At 38.1% G+C, this 16,363-nt stretch overlaps 2 protein-coding genes across 3 annotated transcripts; both read left to right on the top strand.

Annotated features, from left to right (window-relative positions):
• The first annotated feature begins 926 nt into the window (after positions 1-926).
• Positions 927-7,315, top strand: LOC137736085 (ubiquitin carboxyl-terminal hydrolase 23). Of its 2 annotated transcripts, none has more exons than XM_068475426.1 (11): positions 927-1,441; positions 1,798-1,912; positions 2,167-2,277; positions 2,738-2,910; positions 3,046-3,372; positions 3,732-3,857; positions 4,461-5,210; positions 5,322-5,438; positions 5,518-6,238; positions 6,608-6,701; positions 6,816-7,315. In XM_068475426.1, exons 1-11 carry the CDS (start codon positions 1,121-1,123, stop codon positions 6,973-6,975), a joined length of 3,015 nt encoding a protein of 1,004 aa, XP_068331527.1. In that variant the 5' UTR covers positions 927-1,120; the 3' UTR covers positions 6,976-7,315. The 2 variants fall into 2 exon arrangements, with proteins under 2 accessions (XP_068331527.1, XP_068331523.1); XM_068475422.1 differs by having other exon boundaries at positions 928-1,441; positions 5,319-5,438.
• A 2,883-nt stretch (positions 7,316-10,198) lies between these two features.
• On the top strand, positions 10,199-13,611 carry LOC137746867 (probable LRR receptor-like serine/threonine-protein kinase At2g24230). The gene is made up of 2 exons (XM_068486888.1): positions 10,199-10,494; positions 10,584-13,611. The coding sequence occupies exon 2, from the start codon at positions 10,754-10,756 to the stop codon at positions 13,334-13,336; it is 2,583 nt and encodes an 860-aa protein (XP_068342989.1). The 5' UTR covers positions 10,199-10,494; positions 10,584-10,753; the 3' UTR covers positions 13,337-13,611.
• Positions 13,612-16,363: the final 2,752 nt, after the last annotated feature.

Genomic DNA, 16,363 nt, shown 5'->3' with positions numbered 1-16,363 from the left:
AATTGGCCAAAATGATTTGATAAAAAAGGTATTTCTATCATTTTATTCTTATTTTATAGAGATTTTTCATGGAATGACCACAATTATTGATGATGAACAATCTCAGAGACCATTTTTATTGATTTTAAATCTTATGGACCAAAGTGAAGAGTTATACAAAGTTCAAGAACTATTTTAACTAAAAAACCTTTAAATTATTAATGAAAGAATTCAATTATCATCTAGTTTACAAAATATAATTTTTATATATGATGTAATACCTTTTTTTTTTCCAAGAAAGCATGGTGTCAAACTTTTTAGACTTTGGACCTTGCAGTTTTCAGTAGTAAGTGATAATACGTAAATTGGGACATAAAGATTTAGGACCTTCTTACTTTTAATTGAATTATATGATTGATTTGAAATACAGTTATGGCTGTTACAATCATAATCCAAATCTTCTACTTACGAAGCCGGAGATGCCAAAATGGCTTATGAACGAGGTATAACAGTGAGAACGAGGGTCCTATTTGTGAAGACCCTAGGAATTCTTAAATTATATTCGTTTATCGTACATGTGCGGTCAATTTTTGTCAGATACTATTCATATATTAATTTTAAATAAAAGTATTTTAAATGATTTATAACCGTAAATATCTAATAAACGGACACAATTTGAGAATATTCAGAATTCTCACAATAAAAATCCGAAGAGAATTCTCATTCTCAATGTGAAACCCAAAAGAAGAATAAAATCATGTCGTCAAACCCTGATGAAGCATCTCCGACTAGACATTTTCCTTGTTTTTTCATACGTCCTGGTCAAAATTCCAACTTGTACCAGATCGCGACACGTGGAAAAAATCATCTACATCTCCCCCACCGTTGGTCGGTGTAGGCCGCGCCCATCTGGAACCAAAAATCTTGGGGTGTCCTGTGTAGGGTTTAATACTGCCTCTATCGCCTCCATCGCCTCTTCTCTTTCGCAGAAGCCTTCAAAAAGCTCTCTGCTTCTCCCAAATCCCCACAAATATTTCCGCTATTAGAACCCTAATTTCTAATTCCAGAGAGAGAAATTCAATACGCGTAGAACAAAAATCGAAACTTTCTCTGCAAAATCGCAACTTTTTGGGCTTCGGGAATGGCCGACGCTTTGGTGCAAACGGCGGAGCTCCAAATCCATTCGGAGGGCTTTGCGGATTTAATGCCCGAATCGAAAACCGGGGCGAATCCTCTTCAGAGGCGTATCGAGTTCCACCGAGCGAGGAAGCCCTGCAATGGCCTTAACGCCGGTGGCGGTGACTTTAGGCTCGAGACCTTGAACCCTGGAAGCAGCAACAACGGCGGTAGCAACTCTAATCAGGGTCAGTCGAGTTTGAGTGCTAAGAAAACGGATCGGTCCGAGTTTTTGGAGAACGGGTTGGATCCGGAGCTCAGCTTTGGCATCACCTTCCGGAGAATTGTGAGTCAAAGTGTTGCCTTTGATCGCTTTCTTCTCTAACTTCCATTCACTATTACTTATGTTTTTGGTTGGTCGTGATGATGTTTCTTTCTTTTGCTTAGTTAAATGGAATCATTTCGCATTTTTCGATTCGGGCTTGTTATATGTTTTGTTTAGATGAATTCAGAGTTTTGTTGCTTGGCTTCTTATGTCAAATCGAATTTCGGTTGAATTTGTTTTTTCTTTCAATTGTTTCATAGTCAATATTCTGTTATGTGATGGTTTGGTGGTAATACTATTGCTGCATTTGGTTGTTCTCCGAATATTCTTTTGGGTCCTAGTTGCATGACAGTGAAAATGGTTTGTGTAATTTTCAGGGTGCCGGTTTGAGGAATATGGGGAACACTTGTTATCTCAATTCAGTGTTGCAGTGTCTGACATATACTGAGCCTTTTGCTGCATACTTGCAAAGTGGAAAGCATCGAAATTCATGTAAGGACTCCTCCGAAAACCCTAGACTTGCCCTTAGTTTGGATGTGTTTGCAACAAGTTAATATAGACAAAAAAAATGTCACATATTTGTGTCTGTGTGTTTGCATGGAAGGAATTAACATAAACAAAAAAAGTGTCATAATATTCCATTTGTAAAGTGGGGGTAAGCCTGCGCACATATGTGCTTACATGTGCATGTGTGAAGAATGTTGAATTTATGTGCATAGCTAATTTGTTTGATTTTGTTTTTACAGGCCATATTGCTGGGTTTTGTGCTTTATGTGCCATCCAGAAGCACGTTAGTCTTGCTCTACAATCAACCGGGAGAATTTTGGTTCCAAAGGATCTAGTCATTAACTTACGATGTATCCTTGAAATGTTTTGTGGTGATATATTTCTGCCATATATAGTTGGACGTACTCATTGGACTCCCATGTTTGTCCACAGAACGTTCTCTTTTGTTGATGGAGTTCTTATTTATTCAACATGCTCGACAACCAAGTGTGTCAATAAAGAAGAAAAATAAAAATATTCAATTTTTTTTTTTTTTAAATTCTTCTATGAATGAATTTTTTCTATTTTTATAGTTTACAGTCAAAGTTGATTTTTAATAAGCATTAAAAAAAATTTCTTAGGGGGATAACTAATACCCAAATGATCTGATTGGAGCAAGTTTAAGGGAGTGTTCATCAAGAAGTTTCTTGTCTTCCCCATTCCAATTTTGCATTTTCATAAGGTTAAGATCAGGGTCAGTTTATAAGTGTTGTATTGGGTCTATTTTTGTTGTTTCTATGCTTGAAGTTGGAATCCTTGACAAATGATAAGGCATATCTCGAACTTTCACCAAGTCTAGACAGGAGGATGCACATGAATACATGGTAAACTTGCTGGAATCCATGCATAAATGCTGTTTACCTTCTGGTGTGCCAAGCGAATCCCCAAGTGCCTACGAGAAGAGCTTGGTACACAAGATTTTTGGCGGTCGCCTTCGAAGCCAGGTAAAAATTGTAATGGTAGACTTTGTGGTTTTTGAGATACTGTAGTGAATGGGAGTTTATTTTTTTTGGTAAACAGGTAAGGATTTTAAGTATTTACTTGATATTTCGTAACCCGATTTGTTGTTATCTATTCAGGTCAAATGTTTGCAGTGCTCCTATTGCTCCAACAAGTTTGACCCGTTCTTAGATTTAAGTCTTGAAATATTCAACGCAGATTCCTTGCAAAAAGCACTTGCAAAATTTACTGCCTCAGAACAGTTAGATGGAGGGGAAAGGCAATATCAGTGCCAACGATGCAATCAGAAAGTTCGGGCTCTTAAACAGATGACTGTTCAAAAGCCTCCTTATGTACTTACCATCCATTTGAAGCGATTTCGTGCACATGATCCTGGACGAAAAATTGACAGACATGTAAAATTTGGCCCTACATTGGATTTGAAGCCATTTGTTAGTGGTTCCTACGTAAGTATTCAAGCATTTTTAGCCATGCAAGCTTTACTTCTAAATTTTTTCTTCATTTGACGAATGAACCAATTTAAAAGAAACATTGTGGCATTTGATGTGCAAGTCACTGATTCTGTTTACTTGATTTTATTTCATATTTCATAATCTTGCCCAATACTTGTTGAAAACTGTATCTTAATTTTGGTCCTTTTTGCTGAAAAAGGTTAAATTTGGAATTAGAATCTGGACCATTAGGTTTATGACTGGGGTAACACATTAAAGGAAGCCAAAAGTTATATGTTGCTGATTTGATTATGTTTTGTGCCATTCACATCATGGTTTTGTATTCTAATCCTGTTTTACATTCTACTTGACAGGAAGGGGATTTGAAATATACTCTCTATGGGGTTCTTGTTCATTGTGGGGCTACCACCTATTCTGGCCATTATTATTGCTATGTTCGCACATCAAGTGGCATGTGGTACTCTCTTGATGACAACCAGGTGAGTTGATAATTTAGATATCACTGTTCCTCATAATACTTAACAATTTGGATTGTCCAAGTCGGTGTAACCCAACTTTATGGATCTTAGATGTGCCATGTCAACAAACTGATTATGATCATTTGCTGCTGAAAGTTTCCCTTTGGATGAGTTATTAGAAGTAACAAAGGATAAAAATGGTGGGATTTTGGAAAGATGAGATTGATCCCCGAACTTACTTGTTTGGTTAAGCAATCAAGTGTGGTAGGATTCATTTAAAGAACTTAATACAACATGTTTGGCCTGTGCCCTTGGTCCAGGGTATTGGGTCCTGAACCTTGGTCTGGTGTTCCCCCAGAAATTGACATATTCCCTTTCTATGGTTCCCAACCACTTTTCAAATGGGATTGCAAATCCCTTTTATAAGTCCCTTGTCCAAAGATGTACTGAGTTTTTATCTTTGAATGACTCTGATTGGATGGGTATACTTGATATATGAGAAAGAAATGCTAGTACCATATTTGAGGGACAGGGCAGCAGTAAATCCACAATCTTTAAATTGCATATGAAATGAAAAAAAGTAATCAAGGTTTCTTACAAGTTTGCACAACTATGATGCAACAGGTATACCAAGTTAGTGAGAGGATTGTTTTAGAACAGAAGGCTTACATGTTGTTTTATGTCCGCGATAGAAGAAATATAATACCAAGGAAGCCTGTTGAAGTTGCTCGAAAGGAGAATTTCAATGCAAATGGTGCTGGATTAAAAACTCGTTGCACTAACAACCAAGGCTTCAAAGGACCGGTTCAGAATGTTTCTGTTGAGGGCAGATCAAGTGGTCCATCCTCATCTATCGTTATGATGCAAAAATCAACTATAGTTCCACCTATGGTGCCCCTTTTGAAGGAAGCATCAACTAACTGCCAGACAGTGGCAGGAAATATGGTGCCTATGAAGGAGCCTGTTTCGGAGTCTTCTCCATCTTTATCAAAAGACTTGCTGAAAGGGTTTTCCATTCCAAGCCGCAGCAGTGGTGGTGCTTCTGAATCTAAAAATGCGGCAGAAAATATGGTGTGTGTGAAGGAACCTGTTTTAGATTCTTCTTCATCATTACCAAAGGATTCATTGAAAGGGATTTCCATTCCAATTCCCACATTGGGAAAAGACATGCTACCATCACCTCCAACTAGAAATGGTGGCACTTCGGATCCTGAAAATGCCACAGCTGCAAAAGCTGATGGCAATAAAACTGACCTTAATGGGAGAGGAAGGTCAGTTGAAAACAGTGGTGTTTCCAGTGTCATAGCACCCAATGTCAAGGACCCTGAAAGCCTTGAGGCTGCTAAACCCATACTAGATGAGACCCCTCATAATGTAAGTGGATGCAACATATCTTCTATACACTTTGATGTCTCTAGTTTTACCTACTTGATATTTTACTTTTGTTTGGTGCTTGAGTTTTTAACTTGTTTATGCATCTAGAAGAATTTTGTATCCTCTAAGGGAGACTTGAGTACGGCATCCGGAGTTCCTAGCGGTATGAAAAAGGAGGGAATTCACACTGTAAAATCATCAGATCAACCAAGCTCTAAAATTAGTCAGGTATTTTTTTTTTTTTTGTATTTTTTATGCATTTTATGATAGGTTGTGTTGTCATGATTTAACTTCTTTTATATTTTAGGTTGGAAGTTTTACCAATGGAAGTGCTGCTTGTAATGTTTTGGGTGAGAAGACTAGTGATTCAGGCCAAAAAGTAGTAATTAATGAGTCTGCAAAATTGTCTGGCTCCTCATTAATTGTGACATATGGATCGATGCTTGTGAAATCTTCTGATTGCAAACGCCATAGAAAATTGAAAAAGAAGCAGCTGAAGTCTAAGGTTGCATCCATGCAGTTACGACCTAGCTTACTTTCCCGGGCGGTCTTAAGCGTACAGAAGAAGAAAAAACACAAAAGGAGTAAGCACCCATCTTCAGATACCAGTAGCCTTCTTAAGAAACACGTTATGGACAATTCTTGCTTATCTGATATGGGGCCGTCTACATCTGAGCAAACCCAGTCAATTCCCTTGGTTTCTACTCCTTCTAAGCAAAAGTCTAAGAGGAAGGGGACCAAATCTGGCTTAAAAAAGGATGCAGATGGAACTGATAAAAAGCAGGAAATGAAATCTCATGGTCATTCTTTAATGGCTGCCAATAAGGGTGAGTTTAGAGAAAGTGTTGGTCAGAATGGTACAGTGCTTGCAAGTGATAAAAGACTACAAATTGGTAATGTCTCTAGCTCTTGCTCAAAAGAAAATCTGCGGGAGACCGGGGAAAATGATACCCCACACAATTGTAAAAGAGACAGAATGCAAAATGGAGGGATTGGTGTGCTGACCCGAGGTCTTGACGAGACAATGGGTGAGTGTATTATCTAGGACTCTGCCCTCCTGACCATATATATCCATGTTGCTGGTAGTTTTGTAGTATTTGCATATATTCCATGCCGTTATGTAGTCATGCATGTGTTGCCTTTACAATTGCAATGCCTTCTGCATTTATATCTATGCTGATTGGCAAGTTGAGCTTCACTTCTACCCAATTGATCTGTTAGTTTCGAATGCTGGATAAACCTTTATTACTTTTTTGTTTTTTGTTTTTTGTTTTGTTTGTTCTTTGTTCTGTCTTTTAGAAAATATGACCAAGAAGCCCATTGAAACTGATGTTACCTAATGTTATTGTGGTTATAATTTCCTGATTGCATCTCTCAAAAAAATATGTTGGTTGCAGTTGCACGTTGGGACGGAATAGAATTGCCTCCTCCTCGTATTGTAGAATCAAGCCGTGCAAAGAGTGTCAGCATTGGTTATATACCTGACGAATGGTGAGTTTGGAATCCCTTGCATGTCACATTAGTTTAGATCAGCATGAATTTTCACCAGTTAACGCATTACATATAAAATCTTCTGACAAGTTGTGGAATGTTTAATTGATGCAGGGATGAAGAATATGATCGCGGAAAGAGAAAGAAGGTAAGGCAACCCAAAGAAACATTTGGCGGACCAAATCCATTCCAAAAGATTGCAACCCAGAGATCACAGATGAAAAAGACAAAGCCAGACAGGTATGGTTCTGGAAATCACCCCCTCCGGATATGACAGAATAAGTCAAACTTGTATGGACAGATTGTTGGTTTGCTGTAGATGTTGAGAGAAATTGTAATACGGGGCGATTATTTGTGTTGCGTTTGGAGTGGAGAGGAAGAGAGCTCAGAGCAGGTGAACTGTATCTTACTGCTGTGGGGAGAATTTATCATGGACGGATAATTGTATTAGCTGAAGGATTACGTGTTTTCGGTCTTTCCGAGATACACTAAGCTTTTTGTTTTGCTATAAATCTATTTTTGGTTGCCTATAATCAATCAGTATAACTTTTGAGGGTTGTGTTCTATTGTGATGTATGGAATTCTGGGTACTTTATAAGATCTTAAATTTTTCATCTTTCAGTGATCATCGTAAAATTTCGATGACATCTCTCTCTTGATGAGAAAGTCGGAGAGAGGAAAATACCTCCGGTTACACCCGAGATTTTTCCAACTCACGCTATGCCCTCGCGGCTTCGTGGAGAAGCAACACAACAGTGACAGAGCATTATTGTCCGAGGAGTAAGTCTGCAGCTGGCAAATTGGCAATATCATGAAACCAAATGTTATGGGGGGTTGGTCGTTTCAATTATCGTTAGTCCTTGTGCGTGTCGGTGGATTTTTTATTACTCGTCACCTTAATCCCCCCACAATCAGTGCAAATTATTACGACTTGATGCAATCTTCCTCCATTTTCTTTCTTGTCGTGCTCCCGATCTGCTCAACTCTCACTTTCTATACAATGCCGTCTTATCAATCTTACGGCCGGATTTGAAACGCCGGTATAGAAAACACTTAAGTTCGTAAATGCTTCATGGAGCAAGTGTCTTTTTCACAACAACGCTAATGCTGATCACTTGGAGAATCTCCATCTCTATACAACTCAATATAGATCTCCGATTGGAGATGCTTTTAGCACAGCGGTTTATTGGTATTTTTCTTCATTTGTAAGTGAGAGATCTTATATTCAATTCTCGCCAAAAACGATTTTGGAATAACTATTATGGATAGATCATGTGAATCATTGTTAAATCTTTCACCCTTTAGTGAAGATAATACCGTATGCATCCAAAAACACTCATAAAATTCTCTATTAAATAACTCACAAGTGATATCGTCTAAGATTTTGACAAAGTGGGCATTTTCCCATGTGCAAACACGTACCTACATAATTACTTAATTTGATTTGTTGTTTTCTTTCTCCACTAGGACAAGGGTCGTCGTCTAAACTTGTCAAAGCCCTCATGTGCTTTGAGTTTGATCGATGCAAAGGTGTCTAAATCAGCATGACAACATTAATTATATTCTATTAACTTTCATTATTCAGTCACACCCCAAGCCAAATCCTCAAAGGAACGAAATATACAGAGAAACAAGACATGGATTAGTTTACTCAATCATCAACACCATTACAGCTGTTTTTTAACTCTAATCATGTGATTAACCCATCCCTAATTGAACGAGAGAGACTTACTGATACCGGTACACCATTATTTCAATATTCTAAGTTAGTACCGGCTAAAATATGTGAAGATTAAAACATAAGAAGTCGCTTATTAATTTGAAATATCGCTACAGTAGGGTGTTTAAAGTTCCTCTCCAAATAAACAGTTGAGATGGTTGATTCTTGACGGGAGTGATCATAGTCCCTTGAATCTTACTAAGAGACTAGACCCACCATTAAGTATAATTAATGGTGATGATGGTTTAGGGGGTAAATCACTTGTTTAAGTGAAATGAGTGGGGCTCATAATCTCATTGGGATAACCTTTTTGAAGTGCATATGTTTAAGTCAACAAAACGCTACATCACACCAACCATTTCTAGCTAATCCATTGAAATATATTCCGCCTAACACCGCCCCCGCCCCCACTCCCCACCCGCCACCAAATTACGGAGTATGATTCTCTTCTCTTATAATTTACGTCTTTTTCTTCTCTTTTTTTATGTGAACGGTTATGATTAAGTTACGTTGTGTTGATTTTTTCAATAGAAACAAAAAGACAAAAATCAAAATGTGAGAGAAAGAGAGAGAATATGAGAGAATATGAGAGAAGAGATTTTTACTCTGAAAATTACATACTTCCCTTCATTTGATCAACTTGTAACATTGTTTAAGGGCAAATCATGAGTTCATATTTAAGTTATTTAAAGTGAAAATCAATACATTTAAATGTCAAAGGAAAAGTTGTATGAACTGATTGTCCATCATGCTTTACGGAAAGTTGGGGAAAGGGTCATAATTTCTCGTGGATAATCTTATACACATACCTGTTTTCACTTATCACATATTCTTTATAATTTTCGGTCTTCAGATTGAATGATTTCAAGAAGATCGATGACAAAAAAATTAACAATGTAATGTAACAAGTAAAAACAAGTGTGGGAATAGCACTAGCACTGTCCGTTCTATTTTGATTAAAAACAAAAACAAAAAATTTTGTTTTCAAAAGATTGATACTTTTCAAAATGAAAAACTAACGTCTATACGCTATTAAAAGTAAAACCGGCATAAGACCGAATAAGGCAAAATACATGTGTTCGTATTTTTGTAAAAATTATTCTACGAATAATGTAATCGAACACTTCTACTCAAGTTTTTATGTGTAGAAACAAATAATTACCACATAGTGCATAAGAACACTACATAATACACTATTAATTGGCAGTATTCTAATCAGAACACTATTAAAAGATGGTGATTAGCTTCTATAGTAGCAAATTGCCAATTTCTAATTGGAATTCAATCAAATAAAGATATCAACCAACTTTTAATTAGAGAAGAAGAATGAATGATGAAAAAAAAAACAACACTCCATGAAGAACATCACTGAACTCGCACCAACATAAAGTTGTCATCAACCCAAATACTAGATATTTAATTCCCTCCATTAAAACTCCTGTCTACCCCTTCTTCTTTCCCACTAACAAATTTTTTAGTATGTCCAGAACACATAGTAGAACGCCACGTATCATTGTACAATTGAAGGAATTATTTTTTTATTTCTTTCTAGCGTGTCTCCAATTATACAATAACATGCGATGTTGCGCTCTATGTTCCGAACACATTGAAAAATCTCTCATTCCCAATATACCCTCCTTCCCCTTCCTCTCCCTCCCTCTCTCCTCACGGTGTCCTTGTTTTCATTTCATTTAAAATCACATGACAGCCTCCTTTGTTTGTTTGTTTTAAACGAAATATATGCAGCAAAAACTAGAGCCTTCTCCTCCTCCTCCTGCTCCTGCTCCTGCTCCTGCTGCTCACATATTCTACTTCTCCACACATACAGACAAAATTGCTTCTTTTTTGGTTGTTTGTTTCTGCAGGATTTCATGGTCATGGACCTGCAAAACCACCAAAGGTGAGCTCACATTCCCCCACTCTCCAAACCCCAGAAAACCGTCAACTCTTTGAGAACCCAATAAGTTTGTTATTTGCATGTGCTGCTTCACCCATTGGCTTATTTTCCCAGTGCTTTTGTGGGGGTTTTCTTAGGAGGATAACAAGGACCGCAAACCCAACAAAATCCTGCATGTAAGTTCTTGTTTTTTTTTTTTTGGGAGTTTTAGCCTAATAATCTTCTCTTCTTCAAAACCCAAAACCCACTCTTTTACACTGTGCAGTGGATTTAATGGAGCTGCAGATTCCCCAAGCAAGTGCTTCTGAGATGGACCCAGAACCATTTATGTTACTGCAATGCTGCTTCTGAAGTTCTAGAGTGGGAAAGTAATAGAGAGAGAAAGAAGGGTTTAAACTTTCTCACGCCCTTTTCTCTGCTGCACTATTTTTCCAAATGGGTTATATTTTCTTTGCTTCTCTATTAGTTTTTTCCCTGCTTTTTAATCCATTAGCTTCCCAACAGCCCAACACAGATGGGTTCTTTGTCTCTGAGTTTTTGAAAAAATTGGGTTCTTTTTCCTCATCTTCTTCTTCCAATCTCTACAACTTTTCTGCACCTGTTTGCTCGTGGAAAGGAGTTTTCTGTGAATCCAACAATGTTATCGGATTTGAGGCTTCCGGTTTGGAGCTCTCCGGTCCGATTCCGGACACAACCATCGGAAAGCTCACAAAGCTCCAATCTTTAAACCTTAGCAGCAACAAAATCACCAGTCTGCCTTCGGATTTGTGGAGCCTAGGTTCTCTCAAGCACCTTATTCTCTCCAACAACCGGATTTCCGGGTCGTTGCCTAACAACGTTGGCAACTTCGGTCTGCTCGAAACCCTCGACGTTTCCAACAACAATTTCTCTGGTGAGATTCCTGCAGATATAAGCTCACTTGCCAGTCTGCGAGTTCTTAAGCTCAATGGAAATTCGTTTGAGAAGAGCATCCCATCAGGAATTTTGAGTTGTCAGTCTCTGGTTTGGATTGACCTTTCGTCGAATCGGTTAAACGGTTCTCTTCCAGATGGATTTGGTGCTGCATTGCCTAAGCTCCAAGTATTGAACCTTGCTGGGAATGGGATTCAAGGCCGGGACTCCGATTTTTCGGAGATGAATTCCATTACTTCTCTGAACATTTCAGGAAATGTGTTTCAGGGTTCAGTGATGGGAGTGTTTAAGGAGCTGCTGGAGGTGGCAGACCTGAGCAGGAATCGGTTTGAAGGCCACGTTTCAAAGGTACAATTCAATGCTAGCTACAATTGGTCTCGTTTGGTTTATTTAGATTTGTCTGAGAATCAGCTTGGTGGAGAAATTTTACTTGATTGGATTCAATCCCAGAATCTCAAATACCTTAATCTAGCCCACAATAATTTTACAAGGCAGGAATTCCGGAGAAATGTGAAAACTTTTTTGGGTTTGGAGTACCTGAACTTGTCGAAAACTAGTCTTACGGGTCGTATTCCTGCTGAAATTTCCCAGCTGAGTAACTTGAACACACTTGATCTTTCTGAAAACCATCTCATAGGCAGAATCCCATTGCTGAGTTTGAGAAATCTCCAAGTTTTTGATGTTTCTAACAACAATTTAAGCGGAGAGATCCCTGCATCGCTCTTGGGGAAACTCCCTTGGATGGAGAGGTTCAACTTCTCTTACAATAACTTGACACTTTGTGCTTCTGAAATTTCCAAAGCAACCCTCCAAGCATCTTTCTTTGGTTCAACAAACAGCTGCCCCATTGCAGCAAAACCAGACCTTTTTAGAGCACGATCCAATAAGGCTAGGCAGCAAAAGGGACTAAAGCTTGCTTTGGTTTTGACCTTCTCAATGGTATGCCTGCTCGCTGGTTTGCTGTTTCTAGCAGTTGGTTGCAGAAGGAAAACCAGAATGTGGGAGCTAAAACAAACCTCACACAAGGAAGAGCAAAATGTATCAGGCCCCTTTTCCTTCCAGACCGATTCAACAACATGGGTTGCGGATGTTAAGCAAGCAAATTCAGTACCTGTAGTGATTTTCGGGAAGCCATTGTTGAATTTCACATTCTCAGACCTCTTATCTGCAACTTCGAACTTTGATCGAGGAACCCTTTTGGCTGAAGGGAAATTTGGGCCAGTTTATAGAGGATTTCTACCGGGTGGAATCCATGTAGCAGTGAAAGTTTTGGTCCATGGTTCTACAATGACAGACCAGGAAGCTGCAAGGGAGTTTGAGTATCTCGGTCGAATCAAACACCCTAATCTTGCTCCATTGACTGGATATTGCTTGGCTGGGGACCAAAGGATTGCTATCTATGACTACATGGAGAACGGGAATCTACAGAATTTGCTTCATGACTTGCCGCTCGGGGTACTGCAAACAACAGAGGATTGGAGCACAGATACTTGGGAACAGGAAGACAACAATGACATTCAAAATGTTGGTTCTGAAGGGTTGTTAACATCGTGGAGGTTCCGTCACAAGATTGCACTTGGCACTGCCAGAGCACTGGCATTTCTACACCACGGTTGCTCACCTCCGATTATTCATAGAGACGTTAAAGCTAGTAGTGTCTATCTGGATTATAACTTAGAGCCTAGATTATCTGATTTTGGTCTGGCTAAGATTTTTGGCAGTGGCCTAGATGAAGAGATCTCTCAAGGGTCACCAGGGTATGTGCCACCAGAGTTTTCTCAGTCCGAGTATGATTCTCCAACACCAAAATCTGATGTGTATTGCTTTGGAGTTGTTCTTTTTGAGTTGATTACTTCGAAGAAGCCATTTGGCGATGACTATCCAGAGGAGAAGGATGCAACCTTGGTGAGCTGGGTTAGAGGATTGATTAGAAAGAACAAAGGGTCGAGCGCTATTGATCCAAAAATTCGTGACACAGGACCAGATGACCAAATGGAGGAGGCCCTGAAGATTGGATATCTGTGCACAGCTGACCTTCCCTCAAAGCGACCAAGCATGCATCAGATTGTCGGACTTCTTAAAGATATCGAGCAAACAGGTAACTAATGAAGAACAAATTGAGCTGAAAAAAAGGAATATGTGAGTGTTTTTGGTTTAGCTTTTGTTTTCCTACTTATTAGCTTGTTCTTGTTGGCTGTTATAGTCGGTTCTTCTTTTCCGCCTTGAGAAATTGTACAGTAGCCATGGAAATTCTGTTTGGAATTTTGATGTCGTGCACTCGCTCTTTCCTTTCGTTTCTCATTGCTGGTGACATGAAATGGAAGTTTAATGTATATTGTATACAAAGGAGTTTGATTTAATCAGATGTTGCAGTATCCTTATCAGAATTTCATAACTTGGTTCTATAAGAAGCCTTGTAGACTAAACTCTAAAGCAAAACTAGTTCCTTCGATGTGAGATCTTTCGTATTAGTTATGAACTTATGATTTGTGTTTCTCTCATCTGCCGTGAACATTGATGGTGAATTCATTCCATTGTCTGTCCGATATGCTACTGTCTGTCAGTATTATATGCACACGAACAGGATGCTTGTAGCGGTAGGGAGCCTAGCGGTGGTTAGTCAGAGACTCACAGACGAGCCAGGAGAGCTAGCTCGTTCTGGCACTCGCTGTAATGTCCTGGACCACCTTATCCACCGTCAACCATCGATGGTTAAACCAAAAGCAAAATTTACAGGCTGTGTATGTATATAGTACGTCCCTACACATTAAAACTACTTGTGCTTGTTAACACGGGATGTCCATCAACATATACGAAAATCGCGTACTTTCCCTCGGTGCCAAACTGCAGCTTCGTGAGTGTTGTTACCGGATCAGATGTTACTGTTTACAATGGACAGTTACTCCGTCAAATGGGTCTAAATTTTAAGACTAGTTTAGGAGATAGGCCAAATCACACTCATTTAGGACTTTTCGTACAGGAAGAATTGGAAGCAGCATGGCATGCATGCCAAGTTGCCAGTTGCCAAGTGCCAACCCCGTCATAATAACTTGCAAAGGATCGCATGTTTCTTCATAAAACAAAATGCGAATGATTCGTGCTTAGTAACCACTACAGGATGACCTAATAGTTGGGAACGAATTTCAAACCCATATTCTACACGGCATGTTTTGGATTAGATTTTTTATGCTGGTGAATCACACGATAGTGACCAGAAGAGGTTGAAATGTCTATGTGAGTCTCTCAACTCCCGAAAAGATGGACTACCGTGACAAAGCCACTAGTGGGTCCCTTTAAAAAAAAAATTTGATTCATGCTTTAGTAGATAGACTAATTCACACTCAATTAACCGCACTATGTGCAAACATGCATGAGAACCAATTCAATTTTTCAACAAAGTGGTCCACAATTAACAATATATTAAGGATTTAATTTCAAAGTTTTTCTTTTCTTTTCCTGAGACAACGACATTAGGGGTGGAGGTTGAGCTAAGCCACAAAATAGGCAGTAGTAATTGTGTTGAACTTGTCATTTATTGGAGCCGAATTTAAAACATCTCACTTACAAGCAAACATAACATGAATACCGCTAGAACATAGTGTCAGCGGCTCAAAGTAGTTTTAGTTTTTTTATAGGCTTTGGTTTTTATGTTTTAGTTTTAGTTTTAGTTTTTTCTGAGCAAGGGAATGGTCCCTTGCGGTCACTCCACGTGAAGATGCAATATCAAATATAACACAAGTGGTCCTCCGCCGCAGAGAGAGACACCAAATAAATCACATATATTCATGATTGATATATCTTCTAATTAGCAGAAGTACATCGAACTGTGATATCTTGTTTTAATGATATAATATTACGTGTAAATTTTTGTCCTTTATGATAGTATCATTAACATAAAACGCCATGCCACAATGGCACCCGTAGCATAATTATACACAATTTCTCCCTTTCATTTACACCTTTTTGCATAACCTTTCCATCTCTAAAACCCTAAGCCTCAAACTCATGGTGGAATGGAATGGTATATGAAAGAATTCATAATGAAGATGAAGTATTTTGTCATCGAATTTAGGTTTTACCTACAGTGTTTTCCCATTTCTTTAACATGGTCGGTCCAGTGCGTACCAATCGTTATAAAAGTTTTACTCATATTTGGCATCATAAATGTTTTGTATTTCGATGTCTCTTGAAATTAAATCGAAGAACCAATTGTTTTTTCGAAATTATATTGCTCGGGCATTGTAATTAATTTTATTCAATAAATTATTATATCTCTTATTTTCAAAAATTCTTTGGTCAAAGAAAAAGAAAATATTGTGGAATAATATGGGAGCTAAGCAAATATGGCATTTTTGTATGGTTAACTAATTGGTTTTGTTCGTCGGAACAATTGATGGGCCCATGAAGAGTTGTAATGGGCATATGATTCTGTAGTGCGGTCCAAGTCCAACACGGCATCCTTTAAAAGAGGAGAGACGTGAACCGTTTAGAGTGACCTAAACCACAAATAGTTGGCAGTGGAGGCATCATTGCGAGTTTTCTTGGCTTCTAGATTAGTACTGTTGTGTGGCGTACCCGAGAGCTTGGTTTTTAGTTTGAATAAGGCATTGTAATTCGTTTTTCACTATTAGATTATCAGCTCGTGATTTTTTATTTATTATATATAATTATGAATAAGTATTAATATGGAAGACACGAAAAAGTCAACCAAGTGGGTTTTAGTTCAACTGTGATAAGAAATGTGGTGAATTTGATAGTGATAAAATATTCCACCACCATGCGGCATATTCTACTATTTTGCAACAATTTGATGGCGAGTGAAATTATATCAAGTAAATAAATTTAACTTTTATTTATATGATATTTTTCTGTATGATTAATTGCAATTTCAGTAAAACTTATGGACCGCAAACAATTATACTATTAAAAGACATTCAATAAATGCGAACAATTTATTGTTGATACTCATATTTAAAAAATATGCAGTTAACCGTACTAAAAATTATAAGTATTTAGTCGTGAACAATTTGTTGTTGATACTCATATTTAAAACATATGCCGTTATAAGTATTTAGTTCACAAAAGTTTAGTTTATTTATCTGTATGAAAACATATAGGGTTTTTTTATTAGCA

Source organism: Pyrus communis, chromosome 1, assembly GCF_963583255.1.
Source record: "Pyrus communis chromosome 1, drPyrComm1.1, whole genome shotgun sequence".
NCBI classification, from domain to species: domain Eukaryota; kingdom Viridiplantae; phylum Streptophyta; class Magnoliopsida; order Rosales; family Rosaceae; genus Pyrus; species Pyrus communis.
This window is presented reverse-complemented; position numbering and strand designations above follow the sequence as displayed.

What these genes read in the sequence shown, in the direction of transcription:
- LOC137736085 (XM_068475422.1), top strand. Translation starts at nt 1,121, where the DNA reads ATGGCCGACGCTTTGGTGCAAACGGCGGAGCTCCAAATCCATTCGGAG. An exon ending in ACTCTCTTGATGACAACCAG is followed by an intron (nt 3,858 to 4,460) that starts GTGAGTTGATAA and finishes ATGATGCAACAG; the next exon opens with GTATACCAAGTTAGTGAGAG. An exon ending in CAAGCTCTAAAATTAGTCAG is followed by an intron (nt 5,439 to 5,517) that starts GTATTTTTTTTT and finishes TTTATATTTTAG; the next exon opens with GTTGGAAGTTTTACCAATGG.
- LOC137746867 (XM_068486888.1), top strand. Translation starts at nt 10,754, where the DNA reads ATGGGTTATATTTTCTTTGCTTCTCTATTAGTTTTTTCCCTGCTTTTT.